Genomic DNA, 20,774 nt, shown 5'->3' with positions numbered 1-20,774 from the left:
GGGAAGGGTTCATGGGTCCTCATATGGCTTGTTAACTGAGGGGGGTTACAGAGTATTTGTTAAATATAAAAACAAAATATATATTGTGTGTTTGATTGGTCCAGACGCTACAATGGTAACCGTGAGAATGAAGGGCAGATCAAGTCAATCCATGCAGGGAGACACTTTCCTCAAAATCCACAAAACAAATGTCCTTTATGGTTCAAGTCAAGGTAGGTGTAAGTATTTCCTTCTCTGCAATTCAAATATATATAATATTATATACAGATATATAAAGAACATCGATAGTGTTCTTTTTTACATTAGACATTGGCTTCTTGTCTTTTTAAAAAAGAGCACCACTGTATGCTTGGGGATATGTCACATCTACTCACTGCCAGCCTTATGACAGATTCTCTGCAAAACTACAGCATAAGCAACCCAAGGTCATTATAGTCTATTTGGGTGCATGGCAAACTCCAGAGATTGGTTTTAAGCAAGGGATATTATTCAATCAGAGGGTCATTATCACAAAACAAACCCCGGGTGATCAAGATCTGGTCTTGTACCACCCTGATAGGGTTTGTTTTGCGATAATGACCATCTGAATTTACATTACCCCACTTGTTACACGGCTACTTAACAAAGAAATAAATACATGGATGTGAAATGTTTATTTGAGATTAAATTATTTTAATTACTCTTATACTTGTGCAGGCCACAGAGAGAGAGAACACACAAGCATGGCTGTGAAGGAAACAACACACTTGCAATACTATATGACAGTTTTATTTGGATTATGTTGGTAGTTCAAAGAAAGACTGTAACAAACAATGAATCAGGATTGTGAGTGACTTGAAACTCGGTTCATTGTTAATAAATTCAAATACTACTATTATGTAGATTATTATGAACTCTGTAGGCTGAACAGTATGCTAAATTATTAAGACTGAATAAGAAAAGTTTCAAGTCTGTAAATGCATAAACTACAGCAAAGCATATTAAATGTATTTGGATCATATTTTATTAGATTTTTGAGGATGAAGCCATGTCACACAACCTGTCTAAGTTGGCAACTGTCTAATTGGACTAGCTTCTACCAATTAAAAGAGGAATTTGTGCTCTAAATCCCATAGTTTTTGCATTTTTCCATTGCCTTTAACATCAACAAGAAACGATTCGGAAAGCATCTCCTCCTTTTAAAGTTGATAAGCCTATTTTTATCTTAACTATGCATAATTATATAGTTTAGCATGTTTTTGTCCTCCGGTGTCATCAGACCAGTCAGAATGGATCTGCGGCCCACCGGTTAAGAACCTCTTCAATGTGGTATACAAGGACAAAATATTAGGCCAAAAGATGCTTAGGAACTTTAATATTCATACGTCGAAGATAGGAACCTGCTGTGGTTTGGGAAGAAAAATTTATAAAAGCTAAGAAGGAATGTATTGTATGATGCTCAGCATGTACACTGGCCAACATATAAAAACATAATCCAACATCATCTATCTATCATTGTAGAGAAGTGGCTGATTACATGCAGATGTTCAGCACATGGAGACAAAGTATGGAGACATACTGCTGTCCATGAGTCATTTTGAATAATATAGCCATGTCTAAAGACATTTGTTGAGTCAGAGATAAGCCAAAATTGCTAACCAGTTTTCCATTTGCCAAGGCTAGATATGAACCCATTGAGCTAATGTTTGGACCACTTTCTCGAACCCAGGCTTTAACATTTACATTTATGCATTTGCAGATACTTTTATCTAAAGCAACTCACACTGCAGTCAAGGTACAGTTTATCATTTCATGCATTCACTCGTAATTGAATCCTTGACCTCAGGGCTGCTAGTCCCATGCACTACTGTTTGAGCTACAGGATACAGGAACTTGTAAATGCATAGATCTCCTAAAAGCACAGTTTGAACTACACCTTAAAGCTAATAGACATTGAACTAAAGGGATAGGTCAGCCAAAAATGAAATTTCTGTCATCAGTTACTCACCCTCATGTTGTTCCAAACCGGTATGAATTTCTTTCGTCTACTGAACACAATAAGATATTTTGAAGAATATTGGTAACCAAACAGTTTGTGGTAGCCATTGACTTCCATAGCACAGAAAAAAAAATACTATGAACTGTTTGGTAACCAACATTCTTCAAAATGTTAAACAGAAGAAAGAAAGTCATACAGGTTTGGAACAACTTGAGAGTGAGTAAATGATGACAAACTTTTCATTTTTGGGTGATCTATACCTTTAAAGCAGATTGCATTTTGATTTCATGGGGCCTATTAGTTGGAAAAGTGTGCAAAGGAACACAGAGCAACATGGAAGTTGATTATGAATGAACTCAAACTGGCCTAAATGTAGAAAGGGTCATGAAGTTTGGAGCTGGTCTAACTGGTTAACTAGCATAGTTGTGTCTTTTTTATTTAATATTACATTAAAAATTATCATTTGATTTTAATTATATTAGTCTTCCCACCAAGCATCTTAACTTTTACCATCAAGAGTCCCATTGTCAACCAATTACAAACAATACAAGCATGCAGTAGGAAAAACGAGTAAATGAGCATCCAAAATGCAACATATGCTGGTGACTAGCAAGGCCATAGCAAAATCTGTTTTCACTAACTGTGTCTGTGTATTTTGTAGGACTTTTATTACTATGATTTCTGAATGAGAGTGTGAGAAATCCCAGTGGCACCATGTTGCCCTATTTCACCAGGAACCTCAGGAGGTAGTTAGATTAGGTAAATTGACTCTGAGTCAAGTCTGAGATGAACAACTTACATTTATGCGTTTGGCAGATGCCTTTATTCAAAGTGACTTACATTACATTCAGGGTTCATTCCTTCCTCGGGAAACAAACCCATGATCTTGACTGTTTGAGCTACAGTAGTGTAGAGTATATGAATCCAGATCCTACCTTGATATTTACCTTTAAATTATTCAGTGCCCCCCTTTTATGCTGTCAAGATAAAATGAAATTTGTTGACTTTGTTGTCACTTCTGGTTACCATCTAACTGAGCTGATTCTGCAAGACTGAGTGTATTACGTGAGATTTAGCGACCCTGAATTTATATCCCTTCCTGACTTGTTGGTGTTAATGGTATATGTTGCAAACCAGCGGTACCGAAAGATGTACCATAGACAGGAAGCCATTTTGCTTTAGCCGTTTTATTGGCGGTGTTAAAGGGGTCATATGATGCGATTTCAATTTTTCCTTTCTCTTTGGAGTGTTACAAGCCCTTGGTGCATAAAGAAGATCTGTAAAGTTGCAAAGACTAAAGTCTCAAATCCAAAGAGATATTCTTTATAAAAGTTAAGAGTCAGCCACACCTACCTAAAACGGCTCGTTCTAACACGCCCCCACATATCTACGTCACTATCTGGGAAGATTTGCATAACGCCGTCTAAATGTGCACGCAAAGAAAGAAGGCGTAACTTTTATTCTCGCTGTAGTATTGTTGCTGCCGCCGCCATGTCGTGAAAGCGCTGTGTGTTTCGTTGTGAAAGCGAAACTACTTTGTTTGGCCTTCCAATAGAGGACGATATCTGCTTCGTCATGCCTGGAGCTGATCTGTGCTGGTCGCTGAGGAAATACTTCAACTTCGCGCTGTGGATCGCCGGATCGGCTTTCACCGTGGACGAAGCGGAGTCCAGCCCGGAGTCGTCACATGTGGTTGCCGCAGGCATCACAATATGGTAAGGGACGTAACATTTCCGTCACACGCTTGAGGAATTCGGCCAATCACAACGCACTGGATAGCTGGCCAATCAGAGCACACCTCGCTTTTTCAGACCGATGAGCTTTGTAAAAATCTACGCGTTTCAGAAAGGCGGGGCATAGAGGAGAAACAATAATGTACAGTATGTGGAAAATAATGTGTTTTTTAACCTTAAACCGCATAAACACATTTCATTATACCAAATACACAAAATAATGTTCTTTTTAGCAAGTCCTTTAAGGACTGGTGGGTGGTGTGTAGCAGAGAGGACGTGACATTGTCCCTGCAATAAAACTGTCCTCACAATACACTGCAGGCATAGTCGTACCCATGCAGTGATTGGAATACAAACACGATTTAGGCATTTATGCATTTAGCTATACATGCATGCATTGCTTTAATATGTCAAGTATCTTAATTTTACTCTACTGCTGATACTGCTGCTTAATAAATAATATAAAAACTTCAGCAATGATATAAAAGCTACACACTCCTAAAAAATGCTGTGAGGTTCTTCTTAAATGTGGTATCAGATACTGCTATAGTTATTTGAAAAAAACAAAACAAATAATAATAAAATATTACTTGTTAAATGTGCATGAAATATGCCTCGTGATTTTTTTATTTTTTTATTTTTAATATTATTTTTTATTTCATTTTACAAATTCTGACAGATATATTTCCCCATATTCATAGGTTTCATGAACACACTGAATTGCTCAAGTGGACAGATATTATAGCATGATTGTTGCTGTTGAATCGTGTGCCATACAACCAATACTATTCCTATCAAAGTGATAGTTCTTTCTTACAAAACATGGTTTGTTTTATATTTTTAAAGGGGTCATATGATGTTGCTAAAAATAACATTATTTTGTGTATTTGGTGTAATGAAATGTGTTTATGCGGTTTAAGGTTAAAAAAACACATTATTTTCCACATACTGTACATTATTGTTTCTTCTCTATGCCCCTCCTTTCTCAAACGCGTCGATTTTTACAAAGCTCATCGGTCTGAAAAGCGAGGTGTGCTGTGATTGGCCAGCTATCCAGTGCGTTATGATTGGCCGAATACCTCAAGCGTGTGACCGAAATGTTATGCCCCTACCATATTGTGATGATGCCCTGTCAGGCCGGAGCGATGATTCAAAAACATGAATACCCATTATAAACGAGGCATTCGTTGCATCCAGTGGGGACATAATTATGGATTATAATGTCTTATACTGTCTTTTTACGCGTTGCGTTGCATCGGTCAAACATAAAACCATGTCTGCATTTGTGATCGGAGAAATGACAAACAACAAGCCCTACTCTACACTGCCCAAAAAACTCGCTTTAAATATAAAAAATATAAAATATAAAGACTCTTTAAATATAAAAAACGTACTTACAATCTATGAGTCAGAACAGCCGGCACTGTAGTCTACTCTCCCAGGATCAGTAAACAGTCCTCCATAAAATGTGCTGCACACATCTGAATATTTGGGCCCTCAAAAGCACAAACTGGGAGCAAAGGCTCGTAGCTAACCCTCACAGTGAGGGGAGCAATCCTCAGCTCAAACCAGAAGACAGTGCTAGATTAGCTAGCAGCTCCCAATGAGAGACTGTCAACTGATACAGCTGAACACAGTCTTATGCGGGGCTACTGCTCCTCAGAGCTGAAGTGCCCAGGAAGGGTTCCCACACAAAAACATCTCACTCGTCGTACCTCAGGGAATGCAGTGTATCTTAAGCCCACTCTGCAGAGGAGCACACTGGTTCAACCATAAAAGCAGTGTGACAGGGAGGTCCCGTGCGCCTGACTGTCTTATCGAACTGCAAAGAGTGGAGTTAAGGAGTGTCAAGCCACTCAACGCCTCAGCGAGAGGAGCTCTAGCTCAGGAAACGTGCATGATGGTTGAGAAGATGACTCAAATCTCAAGAGACCCCTCGGGGTGAGACATGAGTAGCGTGTCCTGGCCAGGGCAGCTTCTCGAAGCAAAACAGGGAGCAAGTCACGAAGCATATGCTCCGAAAAACAAATGCTCAACCTGAATGGAGGACCCGCAGGTCCCGAGGTTGCAGCGTTATACTGGGGACCTGATGCTAAAGAAGGCTCTCACAGAAGCTCAGCAACTTGGCTGCGTGGTCCAGTAAGCATGAAGCCGAAGATTAGGGCTCATCTATCATCCAGCCTGGATCCAATACTGACGGGGGAGACCATCACCACCCTCAGTCAACAGCGAGAGGATCTGACTTCAACAGGCGAGGTGCTCGCAGAGGTCCTAACCCTAAAACAAAGTCAGAAACTGGAACAGGTCCAAGTAGCACTGTGGAGAAAGCTAGTTAGTGAATTCACATAAAACTAGCAATAGAGTAGATAAAATGGATCGTACTCACCACCCATGGCTCCCACGCATGACTCAAGCTCACAGATATAATCTGAAGACGAAGTCCGAAGAGCACTCTGGTCCACTCTGGTCCAGACAAGAGCATTGGGAATGCCTCGCCTGGATCACCTCCCTCAAATCTTGCCTGTTACCCTTTGACTCACGTCTCCTTTGAGCCCTACCCGAAGGCGGGAGAGGGGCGCGAGTCACGACACTAGCCTTCTGTGCCCGCCTCTGATCCTTAGATTGAGACAGGCCAGGACCCCTGGGTTGTTCGGGCTCAGACCTGGACCTTCGTGGAATAAAGGACTTAAAGGCAGCCGAGCGTGTCTTGGCCTCCTTAAACTTCTCGACCACCACCTTGACGGAAGTACCAAAAAGCTCAGAAGGGGAAACCAGCGCATCAAGGAGAAAGCCCGCCAGGTTCACCCACAGATGCCTTTCCGTAACCACCATGGCCTCCATGGATCTGCCAATGGCATTGGTGGTCTGCTTAGTGGCATGGAGAGCAAGATCTGTGGTGCGATACAACTCAGCCACCTCATCAGGGGATAAACCCTGACCTTTATCCATGTTTTTCAACAGGTCAGCCTGATAAGCCTGAAGCACTGCCATAGTGTGCAACAAAGCTGCAGCCTGACCTGCTGCTGCGTACGCCCTGCCATTCAAACAATATGTATCTTGAAGGGGTTTGGATGGCAAGGAGGGAGCCCTAAGAGAAGATGTTTCACCCATAGAGAGATAGCAAGCCAGCGTCTCTTCAATAGGGTGCATCTTCTCATAACCGTTTTCACGCATCCCCTCAATGTTGGCATAACTAGTATGCTGAAACCTATGGATGTGGGATGAAAATGGATTTTTCCAAGCCTTCTCGATCTCCACATGGAGATCAGGAAGAAATGGAAGGCACACTTGAGATGGAGGGCTATGGTCAGAAAGAGAACACAGCCTCGAGGCGCCACCTTCTTGGCCTGCTTCCACGGCAAGTCAAGCAACTCAGCGTACACAGGGCAGGAGGAATGAGAGGACTCAGTCTCAACTTCTTCATGCTCATCTAACATCTCCTGTTCTTCCTGGCTTGGAGCAAGCAGAGCACTAGCCGCTGGATCAGATGATGTAAGAGAAATAACATCGTCAACCAGCAGCTCACTCTCGTCCGTGACCGATGAGTGCGAAAGGGAGAGACCCTTTTTCAACTTATCAGCCAGGTCCACCTGCAATCCCCACAAGCTCCTTTTTTCTCGATGCCTCAGCAGCGGCGGGTCCTGAACCACGGGGAGCTGATGGCTGTCCCTCTTTCCTCAAAAAAAGAGACAAACGGGAGCAGAGCTTTTTCATCTGAAAACAGCTTGCAGCTCTAATTTTTCCCGACATCCATTTTCGAATAAACAACTCCTGTTTCACATGTTGTTTCGTGTCATTCCCGTTCCAATTCTCGCGTGTGGTTTGTAGAGTTGTTGGGTGACAGAGTTGTTGTCAGCTTGTGTAGTGTGTAACCCCTGGTTGCGGATCATTTACATAGAGTCACGTAGTGTGAACACCACAACGACTAAAGACAGACCATTAAGTCATGAAGTCTGAACAGCACAGCGATCTGCTGACGTTTAAAGTTGTGTAGTGTGAACTTAGCATAACGAGGACACAGATCCACACACTTCTTAAACGCCTTACTAGTGCTCGCCATGGTAAAGAAGAAGAATTGCTCTTACCCGAATGCACGCTTCAAACAAAACAGTCCCTGGAAGACGAAGAAGAGGATGACGTGTTCTCCCGGCGCCCTTTTATACTGTGGCTGCGCTGGTAATGACGTCATAGGCTGTTGCCGGCCAATGTTATTGTCGTGTTTAGATGTATGCTTCAGACACCGGTCACGCTGAAGGCGTTCCCCATAGCGACCACTAGAGGACGCAGTTCGATGTTCCCTAGAAAGGGAATAGGCCATATGAAAGGCTGGTTATGGGTTCATATGTCCTTAATATGAATCTCTTCCTTGTGTGCAGAAATAGCTAGCACAATGCATTTCATACAAAGATGTTTTTTAAAAAACTGAACTATTTTAAGATGACACACCAGCTTGTGAAATGCAACACAATGGCCAAATGCATCACAGGAATAAATTACATTTTAAAATACATTAAAATAAGAATCAATTATTTTAAATTGTAATAATATTTCTTATTATTACTGTTTTTGTGTATTTTTTTATAAATATATTTTTTAATTGTAATATTTTTAAGAAAGAGTAAGAGTAAGAGATTTCTTTTAAAAACTTTTGAAAAAAATCTTACTGATATATACAGGGTTGGGGAGTAACGGAATACATAACGGCGTTATGTAATTAGGATACAAAAATCTAGTAACTGTAATCTGTTATAGTTACATCAAAAAACAAAGAATTCAGATTACAGTTAAATTTAGTAAAAAGTGGGAATACTATCAGGAATGCATTTGTTTAATTTAAAATTAAATAAATGAGTATTTTGACATAACGCTATATATTTAAGCGCTGCATAGTTCCTGGTTCTGTTGACACATGCTGACTCACATGAGTTGCCTGCTGGTGCATGCGCAAATAACACCCGTCTACAATTATTCTCCTCAAACGCGGGATGAGACGCTGCTACAGTAAATTAATTACGATGCTTCCTGCTGGGAAAAACGTTTTCATGTCTGGAAATTTCACAGTTATTTTGTTTTCAAAGAGGATAAAGGAAATAACATAGTTGTAGAGCGTAATCTATGCATGAAGACTCTTGCTTTAAAGGGGTCATATGATGCTATTTTAAAGATCATTATTTTGTGTATTTGGTGTAACAGTTGACATGTTGACATGCTTTAATGTTCAAAAAACACATAATTTTTCAAATACTGTACATTATTGTAGGTCCTCTATGCCCCGCCTCTCTCAAACACGTCGTTTTCAACAAAGCCCCCTCCTTTGACAAGTGCAGTCTGCTCTGATTGGCCAGCTGACCCAGTGCATTGTGATTGGCCGAACACCACAAGCACGCGTCAGAAATGTAACGCCCCTTACCATAATCACGAGCTTCAGCTTTCAAAGTAAATATCAAGCCAGTTAATAATTTTGTTAGTTTTACCATCAGTTCAAGCCCGAAAGGGCAACAGAGTTGCGTGACAGACACAGTGATGATGCAGCACACAAGCCGCGGTTAAGACAGCTGACGTGCTATGATTTCTGACAGGCAGTTCACTCTCCTGTGATGTGACCCTGTTCCCCTCACACACGACGCTTTACTCCTTTACTCTGTGCTGCGCAAAACTCTGCATTTGAACAGTCAATAGCAAATACTTAAACTAATAACAAAACATACTTACAGTCGCTGATTCAGAAGCGCCAGATTGTCGTAGTAAAGTCGGAATTGACCCTTTTTTAAAATATTTTTTTTTAGAAATAGCCTTTGTGCACAGCCAGCCTTGTACTCTTCTAGGTTCAAAAAACTGTCGTCCATAAAATGCGTTGCACAAATTCGAACATCTGGGTTGTGCTGTTCTGTTGTAAATAAATCTTAACCAATGATTCCTAATTGCATCTACTTCCTGAAGGCCAAATAAAGTGCTTTTGCTTTCGCACTGAATCACACAGCGTCTCTCTGACATGGCTGCATCAACACTACTGCTGTTCCTGAAACCACGCCTTCTTTCTTTGTGTGCACATTTGGACGGCATTATGCTAATATTTCCACATAGGGGGTGTGTTAGAATGAACCATTTTAGGTAGGCGTGGTTGACTCTTAACTTTTATAAAGAATATCTCTTTTGCAACTTTACAGATCTTCTTTATGCACCAAGAGCTTGTAACACTTCAAAGAGAAAACTTGAAATCGCATCATATGACCCTTTTAACAAAGGCTACTCAACCAACTTGAACATTTGCAGGTACAAGTCCGACTAGCATGGAAATCATCATGTTTGCTAAAATGTAGTGTTTGTTAGTGATTTAAAATTCCATGGTGTGCATGACTGCAGTTGTAAGTTTTCTAGCGGAAAACGAGCCTGAAAATATAGACATTAACATGAGAGTGCACACCCTAGATCAGTCAATGAAATAAAGAAAGATCATAGTATTTCACATGCATTTCGACATGTAGGTTTATTTTAAAATAGACTAATATGTATATTGTGTAAATGTTTTTAATGTTGTGAATAAACTAATTTTATTTTTACTTGTACATGTTAAAGAAATAAAATAATAATAATAATAAAAATAAAACTGTAATACTAAACTGAATAGCCACTAGATATCTGCATAGCCTTTTATATAAATATACAGGCTGTAATATCTAGATGGTGAAACAAGACTTGATATGTAATAGTTTCAAATAGTTTTTATTAGTTTTCATTTTAAAGTCATAGTTGAATAAAAGTACTTTTTTAAAAAGTTCACGGGTTCACCGGCAGGGATTGTAGGTGGGGGAGTGAATGTACCGTGCTCCCTTCCAGCCTCAATACCACAACTGAGGTGAGACCCTTGAGCAAGGCACCTAACACCCAATTGCTCCCCACTGGCAGTAATTAAAGCAAAAGGAGCCCCTACCAAGTATTGAGTACATGTACAGTAAATAAACATACTTTCCAGAAGGCCAACAATTCACTAAAAATGTTTTTTTTTATTGGTCTTATGAAGTATTCTAATTTGTTGAGATAGTGAATTACAATTAAAATAACCAAAGACTTAAACTACTTCAGTCTGTGTGCATTGAATTTATTTAATACACGAGTTTCACAATTTGAGTTGAATTACTGAAATAAATGAATTTTTCCATGACATTCTAATTGATTGAGATGCACCTGTATAAACCATACTCTTAACGGTTGTGAAGTAAGTTCAAATTCAAATGTAGTACCTACTCAGACAGTACACGATTTCGGACGCACCAAGTGTGATGGATTAATGATGAACACACTGCTACCTGAATAGGATAATTGACTGCCATTACTTTTGGAAGGAACATATTGGGCCCTATTTTAACTATGTAAGCGCATGGTCCAAAGCGCACGGCTCAATTGCGCTTAGGGCGTGTCCGAATCCACTTTTGCTAGTTTAACGACGGGAAAAACGGTCGGCGCACCCGGTGCAAGGTCTAAAAGGGTTGTCCCTATTCTCTTAATGAGTAATGGGTGTGTTTTGGGCGTAACGTGCCATAAACCAATCAGAGTCTCATCTCCCATCCCCTTTAAATGCCAGTTGCGCTCGCACCATGGCGTGTTTGCTATTTACATATCGGAATTTAATTTTTCATTTTTAAAAATGTTTGTGTGCTGCTGTGTGTCTCTGTGTGTAATAAGCAAAGTGTACGTCTATATCTATAACATCTATAGGTGCATATTACTAACGTGCTTTTTAAATAACCAAGAAAAAATATTGCGTCAGACTTTAGACCAGGTTTTTGTTGGTCAATGGCGCAGTCTATTTCAGTTGCCTCAAAATAGCAACATGCCAGCAATGCGCCTGAACACACCTCGTTTTCAGACCAGCACGCCCATGGGCGCACAAATGGGCGCAAATGCATTATTAGCTATTTAAACAACGTGGCGCAGGACGTGAAAATGACAACTGCATCGGGCTGAAACTAGCAAAAAACACTTGCATTGTGCCAGGTGTATGATAGGGCCCATTACGTCTAAGACTACTGTGTTAAACAGAATAAATAATTATAATTTTCCGCTTCACAGACATAACAGGTGATTGAGATGACGTTAAGACAAATATCACTGCCATTTTTACTTTGCACTTATAGTTTTTATCGGAATGCATGGCCATCCACATCTGTCACATATCTTTACTGTGCAAGTTGAGCGAATCGGAAACAAATGGGATCCAAAAATTCTAACAAAAACAAGCATTCGGGAAACCTGTTTCAAAACAGTCATTATTGACGACTTTCAATAACTCCAATTACTTAATCACACTCAGTAATCTTTTTAAATTTTTTAGATGCCCTATATTTTTCATCTGCTCTCTGGTTTATTCATAATTGTCCATTTTACAGACATTGAAAGGATGTCATTAAATATCATTGCTGTTTTTACTTTGCGCATAAAGTTTTGATTGGAATACATCACATCTGGTCGAACCATTGCCGAAATAGCAAAAACTTGTGTTTAAAATTGTGTCTAAAACATACTTCCCTTAATATTCACTTCTTGTTTAACGTTTGTATAAAATCAACATCACATTTGCAATTGTGCTCATATTCATGAAAACAGCTCTCTTGCTCTTGTGATATCGCTTAATTATATTTTATAATATAAAAAAAAATCTTATATAAATACTTTTTTGCAATCATACCTTAATTTTTTTTTTTTTAGCATTTTCATGATTTTTTTTGACACAATTCCCCATTAATTTCTGTCCCTGCACAACAAAATCAAAAGAAATCAAATTAGAAATAAGTTATTGATTGCATATGAAGCAGGACGTTTTACATTCATTCAAATTGATAAATGAACTAATAAATCAGACAGTGCACTGCCAATTTAGGACCTGCAGTTGTGGTCTTGACCAATAAAATCCTGAGTCCTCTTAGTCTGAGATTGAGACAAGACGGAGTACAAATGCAGTGGAGACCGAGACCAGACCAAGACCTTCAAAAATGGTCTCAAGAGTACTACAACATTACTGCTGAATATTAATCAGTGTTCCAGTAAACATGATTCCAGCTCAGTCTCCTAACTGTCACTATAATTTATGTTTTCTCTCTGGAAATAGCCTTTTCATTGGATGGGAAGCAGTTTGCTTGAAATGAAGAGCTATTAGTTCCCAGAAAGGGTGCAGAGGTTGGGACGCGGGATGGTCTTTATGACTACACACACATAGGAGAACATCCTATACGGCTCAGTGTGGATTGGCCGTACAGCTAATCTGAGATGGCCCTCCAGCTATCCCCAATTCTCATACCAATATGTGAACACAATCAAACCATCTTTTAAATGTGACACCGTGTGCTCATCTGAAAACATGTGATTTGCATTAGTTTATTAGGCTGCCCTACTTTATCCTATATGAGAAATGGAGAAGCAGTCTGGATGTGTTGAATACAGTTGCTCTTTTAATGCCCAATCGCTGAGGAATTGCTCTTTTTGGGCCATTATCACAGTGTTCTTGGGTGAGACACTGAGCGATGCCACCAAAAACAGCAGCAAAGAATGACAATAATTTGGCAGGGTTTAAGAAACAGCAGTTTTGTATGTTGCATATTATTGTCTCTTTAAGATGAATCACTTATGTTGTTGTATTCCTCATTTGTAAGTCGTTCAGGGATAAAGCATCAGCTAAACGAATCCCTGTAAATGTAAATTATTTAATGATAATATATTCATACGCATATTATTTACATACCATTTACTCTATAGGTATGTTGTGCAACATTTGTGATTTTATTAGTTCTCTCTGTGCTCGTCCAACATTATAAAAACACATTTTCCATCTACTTGAAGGATTTTAATTTTTTTTGCATTGAGATTATCAAGACATTTAAGTGGTGTGTTTGTTTTTGTCACAGGCTAAGGACAGTGATGATGATGAGGAAGTCGTTCATGTCGACCGAGACCACTTTATGGATGAATTTTTTGAACAGGTAAACTTTATATTAAGGCAAATATCATCATATCCAGTTCCTATTTATGCCGATGTAGATGATTTGAGTTGCTCAACAGAATTTGTTCATGTCAGCTTGAGTGCTGCTGTCATTAAAGCAAGAGAGAGACAAACCAATTAATAAAACATTTTAAAATTCATGTCAATTTTCCGATTCAACTTCAAAATTAAATGGAACACACTAAGAGATTTTAAAACACTAGCTAGACTTCGTTCCAAACACAACAAATTCACACAGAAACATAAGCTTTGAAAAAATGTGTTCTCAAAATATTAAATGTTTGATATCCTCTGACTGGATGGACTCATAGTCTTAAGCTAAAAATCTAAGCCCATCAAACACGGTGCGATTTTCTATGAAATCGGTCAACTCCGAATGCAGCCTGGCTCTAAATTTTTACCAACTAGTGTTGACTTGTCTAGACTGCAAATTATGGCAAAAATCTGTACAGAATTTGTGTATTCCATCCTTTACATACTCAAACTGTAATGCTGATAATATAATTTGTAATGAAAACAGCTGAAGTAAATTCAAGTAGATTCAAAATATTTAAAGCTAAGAAATAAAACAAAAGAAAGCTCTTGTTAAAAATGAACAAGGCATGGTTTCCATACCAGCCTGATATTTAATAATTTTTATGCAGTTCATATTGTAATGCAGTTTAGTTTCTGCATGTTTACTTACTAAAATTGACATTGATATCAAATAGGTTTCTACAGCTAACATTTCATGTGACAAGATATAATATGTATCTGTAATATGTGACCCTGAATCACAAAACCAGTCATAAGGGTCAATTTTTCGAAATTGAGATTTATACATCATAAGCTGAATAAATAAGCTTTCCATTGATGTATGGTTTGTTAGGATCGGACAATATTTGGCCGAGATCCAACTATGTGAAAATCTGGAATCTGAGGGTGCAAAAAAATCTAAATATTGAGAAAATCGCCTTTAAAGTTGTCCAAATGAAGATCTTAGCAATGCATATTACTAATCAAAAATTAAGTTTTGATATATTTACAGTAGGAAATTTACAAAATATCTTCATGGAACATGATCTTTACTTAATATCCTACTGATTTTTGGCATAAAAGAAAAATCAATAATTTTGACCCATACAATGTACATTTGGCTATTGCTACAAATATACCCCAGCGACTTAAGTCTGGTTTTGTGCTCCAGGGTCACATATAGGATACAGAACTATTATTAAAATGTCAAAATATTTTATAGTTGATTTAAAAAAAGATGATTATAAGTATAAATTATTATTAATAATAAATAAATACAAATGTTAAATTGATCTACATTGACGCTGATTAGTCAATTATTTTCACAGAGCATGACAATAGGCAAGTAGATAGTCATTTAGATTTGGTCCTATTTCGTATCATTTGCAAATGTCACTGTATTGACGCATTATTTAACGTTAATGTTCTCCTGACAGGTGGAGGAGATCCGTGGCTGTATTGAAAAGCTGTCAGAAGATGTAGAACAGGTCAAGAAGCAGCACAGTGCCATCCTAGCAGCACCCAACCCTGATGAAAGTGAGTTCAACCCATCAGCACACAGCCTCAGCGTATACATTGCATCTTTAAAAATGAACATTGTGCCTAGAAGGTAGTTCCTTTTAAGGACACTAAAGTACTGTGACACCTCATCAGTGAGACGGTCAGGTATGCAATAAAATAAAAAAGCAAATTTTACGTTTTATGTCCCCCATTTCCATCCATTTGCACACACAAATACACCACATGCACAAACGTTTGAGAATGCATATATATATATATATATATCTCAGGGAAAGATGACACATTTTTACATTAGCACTCACCTCCACCCACATCTTCAACATTAACAGTAATGCACCGGTTATATTTGCCATGTCTACTATATTGCTCGCCCTTAAAGGAATAGTTCACTCTAAGATGAATAATTTACTCAACCTTCTTTACATAAAAGTAACATAAAAAATGACTTGTGTGCTATATTTAAAATCTTTGCATGAGGAACAGATGAAAACCTAAGTTATGGATAAATTCAAAGTCACATAGACTATTTTTATGTGCAAAAGGTGAGTAAATGATGACAGAATCACTGACATTTTTCAGTGAATTATGCTTTTAAAAGAATAGCTGACCCAAAAATGGCAACATTAACAGTAATGCACCGGTTATATTTGCCATGTCTACTATATTGCTCGCCCTTAAAGGAATAGTTCACTCAAAGATGAATAATTTACTCAACCTTCTTTACATAAAAGTAACATAAAAAATGACTTGTGTGCTATATTTAAAATCTTTGCATGAGGAACAGATGAAAACCTAAGTTATGGATCAATTCAAAGTCACATAGACTATTTTTATGTGCAAAAGGTGAGTAAATGATGACAGAATCACTGACATTTTTCAGTGAATTATGCTTTTAAAAGAATAGCTGACCCAAAAATGAACATATGCTGAAGATGTACTCACCCTCAGGCCATCCAAGATGTAGATGAGTTTGTTTCTTCATTAAAACAGATGTAGCATTCCATCACTTGCTCACCAATGGATCCTCTGCAGTGAATGGGTGCCTTCAGAATGAGAGTCCAAACAGCTGATAAAAACATCACAATAATCCACAACACTCCAGTTCATCAGTTAACATCTTGTGAAGAGAAAAGCTGCGTGTTTGTAAGAAACAAATCCATCATTAAGGCATTTTAACTTTAAACCGTCGCTTCTGGCCAAAATATGAGCCCATAATCCATAAAAACACTTCCTCCAGTGAAAAAGTCCACCCCCTGTTGTCTTCTCACAACAAAATCCACCAACATATTAGTTTAGAACAGTTTTAAATTGTAAATGGTGCTTGATCTTTGCATATTTCTCTCCTTGATTCAGACGAGATTACTTACTGGAGGAAGCGTTATTATGGAGAGAGGACTCATACTTTAGCTGGAAGTGACAGTTTGAAGTTAAAACGCCTTAATGATGGATTTCTTTTCACTTCATGAGACATTAATTGATGGTCGTGTGGATTATTTGTAGATTATCGTGATGTTTTTATCAGCTGTTTGGACTCTCATTCTGACGGCACCCATTCACTGCAGAGGATCCACTGGTGAGCAAGTGATGTAATGCTACCTTTTTCCATATCTGTTCTGATGAAGTAACAAACTCATCTAGGTTGACCTGAGGTTGAGTACATTTTTCAGCAAATTTTCAGTTTTGGGTCAACTATTCCTTAAACACATTTAAAATCCCTAACAAATGAGCAAGTTATGCATGCATACTCTGTCACAATGCAGGAAAGTTGCAAGGATTGAAATATAAAGTATTTATCACTTTATGGAAAGCACCAGCTCTGTGATTTCACTGTAGCTGTGTGGCAAGATAGATGAGCTCATTGGTGAGCCTATTCAAGACTTTCTCCAATACCTAGCATTTGCGCCACCCACTCTACAAAAGAGGCACTGCCACCACATCGCTCCAAGTGTTTGTTAGACCCGGCCCACACACCTCATAGTGCACCAGCCCACACTGCATCTACAGAGGCTGTTTCTTCAGCTCTGAGTCCTCAAATGTTGCTAAAAAATCCTGCTCACCTCATCTTTCCCCAGCAACAGTCTTTAGTTACGGAAAATGTCTGAGTGTCCGAGACATTCCAGTATTGTCTGACTAATGTGTGAGGTCATTCTGACAGAGCAGCTCTTTAGTAAATGTGCACGTGCAGTAAGTCAACTGTCAAATCAGTGAAATTACAGTGGTATGTAATGAAGAAATAGATGTATAGATGCTCAGATATTGCTTGTGAATTGATATTAAACAGCAAATAGATATGTGGTGTGTATTTTAGATGTTATAATACTTTTATCCCACTTAATTCATAGGCTGATTTAGCTGAAAAGCAACTGCGGTTAAAATCATTATTTTTGCAATTCCTTTTTGTGTCGTAAATTATATTTAGCCACAAATGCCGTTAATACACCTTATTGAACCCAGTGTGCCTTCTGAGCTGCCTGCATGGCTTAGTTCAAGAAATCCACAGCCTACGAATGACTCAGCTGCTATAGATGAATCTTTAATAATAAATGACGTCTAGTTGTGTCTGAGAGTTTTGGTTCGGTTTCATACATTTGACTGCATGTGATTCGCTTCGGTTTCAAATGCATGGTTTTTGTTTCTGTTGAGTTGTTGCACGCATGTACTGTATAAGAACATTATTTTCTGTTTCCCCCCCCCCTCTTTTCTTTTGCTTTCCTCCCTGTCTGTTTTCACCATGCTGCATGAAGGATGAAGGGAACCTGTGGAAGTTGAGTGTCTGTCTCGATATCTGTGTCGGTGTGAACCAGAAACCCGAGGAGAAATGGAGAACATATTAAATAAAGTAATTCTTAAAGGAATAGCACAAGCAAAATGAAAATGTCATCATTATTTACTCACCCTCATGTCGCCCAAGACACACTTTTTCATATACAGGAAAAAAACAAATAAAAAAATCATTGCTGTGAATAGTTATCAAATCTTACAATTATTAGAGTAAGTAATCATGTGTTTTTTCAAATTAAAGTGTTCGTGCTTAACGTAAAAAAAAAGGATTAGTTAACTTTAGTTTAAGTTAGATATTTAAGTTGTCTAATTGCAGCAGCCTTTTTTACAGTGACAACAAAAGTGGATGCTGATTTATTCTCTCATGATTCAAAAATTACAAAATGAATAATTTTAGTAGTCATATGGAGTACTTTTATGGTATTTTTCATGGAAAATGCTGGCCCCAGATATTCTGCTTAAGATCTACTTTTGAGTTTCACAAGATTATACACGTCTAAACGACATGGGAGTTAATATATAATATGAAATTGTCATTTATGGCTTTAAATATCTAACAGTAGTTGTTCTCCTTGTATTATTCTCCTTCAGCTCCAGTCTGTGTTGTGTGTGTTTTTGTTATTTATTGAGCTTGTGATGTTATACATACATATTGCATAAAATGTACATTCAAGCATTCAAGGTTTATTGCCAAGGCCAATTTCTCTTTTTTACTGCAGAAGGCTTTTAATTCAGTCATAAGAACACATACAAAAAGGGAAAGACAGACACTGTCATTTTTTGTTTAGCTGATGCCTGAATACAATGACAGCAATATAATCTCCATTGCTGGAAAGTTCATGGGTCACCCCTACTTGGGATCAAGCTAACTTTTGTGTTTGCTGCTTAGATCCTTAACCAAGACTGCAATACCATCCCCCTCGCCCTCAAGTGATCCCGTGTTATTGTGATCTCAGTAACATTTCTGGGTCATCGCTTCTCGATGCTAATTCACAGCATCTATGTTAGCAGCCCAAGTTCTCCATTAAAATACCACCGCTGCACAACCAAATCATTTTATATTATCCTTTTACTGAGGTCAGCCTAGTTTTCAGCTGCAGATGTGACCTTGAGCAGAAATGTAACCTCTGTTGGCCCTACGGGTGACTAATGGCTACGTCTTTGTCCTAGTTCATTAACGCATTTCACCCAATCAGCTTAAATGACTAAATTAGCCATCAGAATTATAGTGCAGTGCCCTTAATGGTTCTCCATGTTGCCCTGCAGGTGAGAGATGTTAGCAAGTAAAAACGAGCTGTGTGTAGTTCACTTAGCTGAGGGGTAATAAATTTGACACTTAGCATTTCTATAGGGTTTGAGAACTTTTTGCGGTCTGGATGGTTTGGGCTGTATGATCGGTTTTCTGGAGCAAACATAAAAGTATCACTATGAGTGCTTATTTATTTGTTAGAAGGTTTTGCTATGTATTTTGCAGTAGGCGGTGGCCAAAAATAACAAATAATCCTGCAGAAATTACATAATCTTTAGTAGACATCAACAAACACCATATGCTACACAGAATTTCAGGTTCATGCAGTTAATTTATCTATAAGAAATCTCTAGTAAATTCACATTAAATAAACATGATAAAATATTCTAGTCCTTAGTAGGTTCGAGACAGAATCTGTAGAGCTTTTCTGAGGTGACTTTGAGAAATACAATTTCTGAATTCTTTGAATTTGTGAAAAGACGTGCAGAGGTAGATTTATTTTTTTCTGCAATTTTGCAGAAATACTAAACCTCATATGCTTCTGCAACAGGTCCGCTTCGCTTCAGCAAATGTGTGGCAACTGCAAAACCGACAGAAATAAAATTCAAGAGCAATTAAAGTGCTGGTTAGATGTCATGTTAAACAGTGGGTGTGACAAGAAACATCCTCGTCAGTCAAATCGATCTCTCGACCACATGAGCAAAGAAAAAAAATAAAAAGCTGACATGAGATGATGGCTTGTTTTCATAGAGCAGGAAAGAGCAGGACTGCATTTAGCTGTCTGTAAGCACAACAATAGTGTAGCGGTATGCAAATATTGTGATGCAAACTTAGTGACAGGAGATACATTACACTTGAATCAATAGACTATAGCACATTAACAGACACCAGTGACTAAACAGAGCATGTGTTTTACACGACAGCATTGCCGTTTAAGCGCTTTTCAACACCATTTTGTTAGTCAAAATGAAAAAGGGGGGGGGGGGACATTTCAAACAACATTTAGCAATCATTTTTAAGTACTTAATTTATTTTTACATTCATTTTGCAAGTTTGTAATTCTCTAAAAAAGGAAATATGGTTTCCATGCAAGATTTCAGATTTCTATAAAAGCTCAAAAAGGCCTTTTTCATACACAAATATTTACCAACATTTATCAATCACTTTTAAATAATTATATATATATATATATATATACACACACACACATACACAAAAAATATATATACACATTCATATACAAATATAAACATTTACCAACATTTATCAATCACTATAAAATTATTTTTAATTGATTTTATTTGTAATTCATTTTATGAATTTCTTTACTTTGAAAGTTTATAATTCTCTGAAATAAGAAATATTGTTTCCAAGCAGATTTTCAGATTTTTCTAAAAGCTATAAAAATCCTTATATATATATATATATATATTTTAGTGCTGTCAAACAAGTTTTTGTTTACAAAATAAAAGTTTTTGTTTAGATAATATTTATTATATATAT

At 37.9% G+C, this 20,774-nt stretch overlaps 1 protein-coding gene across 1 annotated transcript in view; it reads left to right on the top strand.

Moving 5' to 3' along the window:
* LOC107563027 (syntaxin-1B) overlaps window positions 1-20,774 on the top strand; it is a 52,566-nt gene that overhangs the window by 19,851 nt on the left and 11,941 nt on the right. The window contains exons 2-3 of the mRNA XM_016247802.1: window positions 13,611-13,685; window positions 15,157-15,256. Of these exons, the coding sequence (XP_016103288.1) occupies window positions 13,611-13,685; window positions 15,157-15,256 (175 nt within the window). The remainder of the gene's footprint in view (window positions 1-13,610; window positions 13,686-15,156; window positions 15,257-20,774) is intronic.

The sequence above is a fragment of the Sinocyclocheilus grahami genome, unplaced genomic scaffold, assembly GCF_001515645.1.
Source record: "Sinocyclocheilus grahami isolate Dianchi unplaced genomic scaffold, SAMN03320097.WGS_v1.1 scaffold854.1, whole genome shotgun sequence".
Taxonomy (NCBI): Eukaryota; Metazoa; Chordata; class Actinopteri; order Cypriniformes; family Cyprinidae; genus Sinocyclocheilus; species Sinocyclocheilus grahami.
Note: the sequence above shows the minus strand (reverse complement) of the source record. Positions and strands in the feature narration are given on the sequence as shown.